At 62.1% G+C, this 1,775-nt stretch overlaps 1 protein-coding gene across 1 annotated transcript in view; it reads left to right on the top strand.

Moving 5' to 3' along the window:
• Positions 1-1,775, top strand: part of FSCN2 (fascin actin-bundling protein 2, retinal) — a gene marked incomplete at its 5' end in the record, with an annotated part of 2,333 nt that continues 558 nt past the window's right edge. Inside the window, 3 exons of the mRNA XM_010002817.1 lie at positions 1-550; positions 1,492-1,648; positions 1,743-1,772. Of these exons, the coding sequence (XP_010001119.1) occupies positions 1-550; positions 1,492-1,648; positions 1,743-1,772 (737 nt within the window). The remainder of the gene's footprint in view (positions 551-1,491; positions 1,649-1,742; positions 1,773-1,775) is intronic.

Below are 1,775 nucleotides of genomic sequence, written 5' to 3'. Positions count from 1 at the left end.
ATCACGCAGTCGGACGGGCGCTGGGCCCTGCAGTCGGCCCCGCACCGGCGCTTCTTCGGGGGGCGCCAGGATCAGCTCTCCTGTTTCGCCCCCAGCGTGACGGAGGGGGAGCTCTGGACCGTGCACTTGGCCATGCACCCCCAGGCCAACCTGCTGAGCATCAGCCGCCGCCGCTACGCCCACCTCAGCGCCCAGGAGGATGAAATTGCCACCGACAGCAACCTGCCCTGGGGGGTGGATGCTCTCATCACCCTCTGCTTCCAGGACAAGAAGTACAGCCTGCGCACGGCTGACGAGCGCTACCTGCGCTGCGATGGGGCCCTGGTGCCCGAGCCCGGCGCCGGCACCGGGTACACCCTCGAGTTCAAGGCTGGCAAGTTGGCTTTCAAGGACTGCGACGGGAAATACCTGGCGCCCACCGGACCCACCGGCACCCTCAAATCTGGCCGCAGCTCCAAGCCAGGCAAGGATGAACTCTTTGACCTGGAGGAGAGTCACCCACAGGTGGTCTTCACAGCTGCCAATGGAAGATACGTCTCTATCCGGCAGGGTAAGGGCTGCCTGCACCTCACTGCCTGCTCCCTGCCAGTTCCCTGCTACCTGCTCCCTGCCTGCTCCATCCCTGTCTGTACCTCCCTGCCAGATCCCTGCCTGCATTGGGACCCACCATGGGGATAAACTCAGCCAAAAGCACCCACAGCCAGGGCACCCCTGGGGCTCCCCATCAGGGAGAAGACTCTACAATAAAGGGTGGGGGGGCTGCAGCCAGTGGGGCCCGGATGGGAGCAGCAGTGGGGCCTTGGGGCTGTGTACAGGGTGTATATAGGAGTCTGGGGGTGTGTAGAGGGGTCTGAGGGGGTGTTTAGGGGTGTGCATGTATGTGTAGAGCTCCATGGTTGTGTAAAGGTAGGTGTGTGTAAACACAAGTGTCTATGCACACATACATGTGCATGCAGGGTCTGTGCAGCGTTTGCAGGTGCATGCGTGTGTGTAGCCCATACACGCTTGTGCATGAACAATGCTGTGTGTGGACATACCTGTGTATGGCTCTGCAGCCCATGTGTGTGCGCAGGTGTGCAGGGCTCTCTCCAGCCCCATGTGTGCCACATGCCTGCACCTACATGTAGGACTGAGGTCCCTAGTGCACGGCCATGGGGGCACACCTGTGTGTTTGCACAGCTTGCACACGCAGCCTGGTGCCCAGGCGACCCCCACAGCCAGGCAGCTGTGGCTGTGCTGTGTCCACAGGCACCTGGAACGCACCTGCCCTGGTGCCAAGCAGCTTAGTGCCGGGTGCGGGTGGGGGGCAGGCTATAAATAGGGGGTTTGTGCACTGTGGCCGTAACCAGATGGATGCAGCCGCAATCAGATTAACCAGCCCAATTAGCACGATTGTTTGCTGGAGGATTTACCACTGCTGGGGAGGGGCTGGGGCCGGCAGGCACACGTGGCCAGAGCGGGGCCGGTGCCAACAGCTGCTCCCACCTCCAGGCGTCAACGTTTCGGCGAACCAGGACGAGGAGCTGAACCATGAGACCTTCCAGCTCCAGATTGATCGTGACACCAACAAGTGCAGCCTGCACACCGACACTGGCAGCTACTGGACTCTGGTGGCCCATGGGGGCATCCAGGCTGTGGCCACTGAAGTGTGAGTGTGGCCTTGGGGGGGCCAGGAAAGGGGGGCCAGGGATGGTGGGAGGGACACAGGTGGCCCTTGCTTATGGTGTCCCTCTCCCTGCCAGCGCTGCCAACACCATGTTTGACATCGAGTGGCG

Source organism: Chaetura pelagica, unplaced genomic scaffold (genome assembly GCF_000747805.2).
Source record: "Chaetura pelagica isolate M959 unplaced genomic scaffold, ChaPel_1.0 scaffold47, whole genome shotgun sequence".
NCBI classification, from domain to species: Eukaryota; Metazoa; Chordata; class Aves; order Apodiformes; family Apodidae; genus Chaetura; species Chaetura pelagica.
The sequence above is the reverse complement of the archived record's forward strand: the minus strand, read 5'-3'. Positions and strand labels throughout refer to the sequence as shown.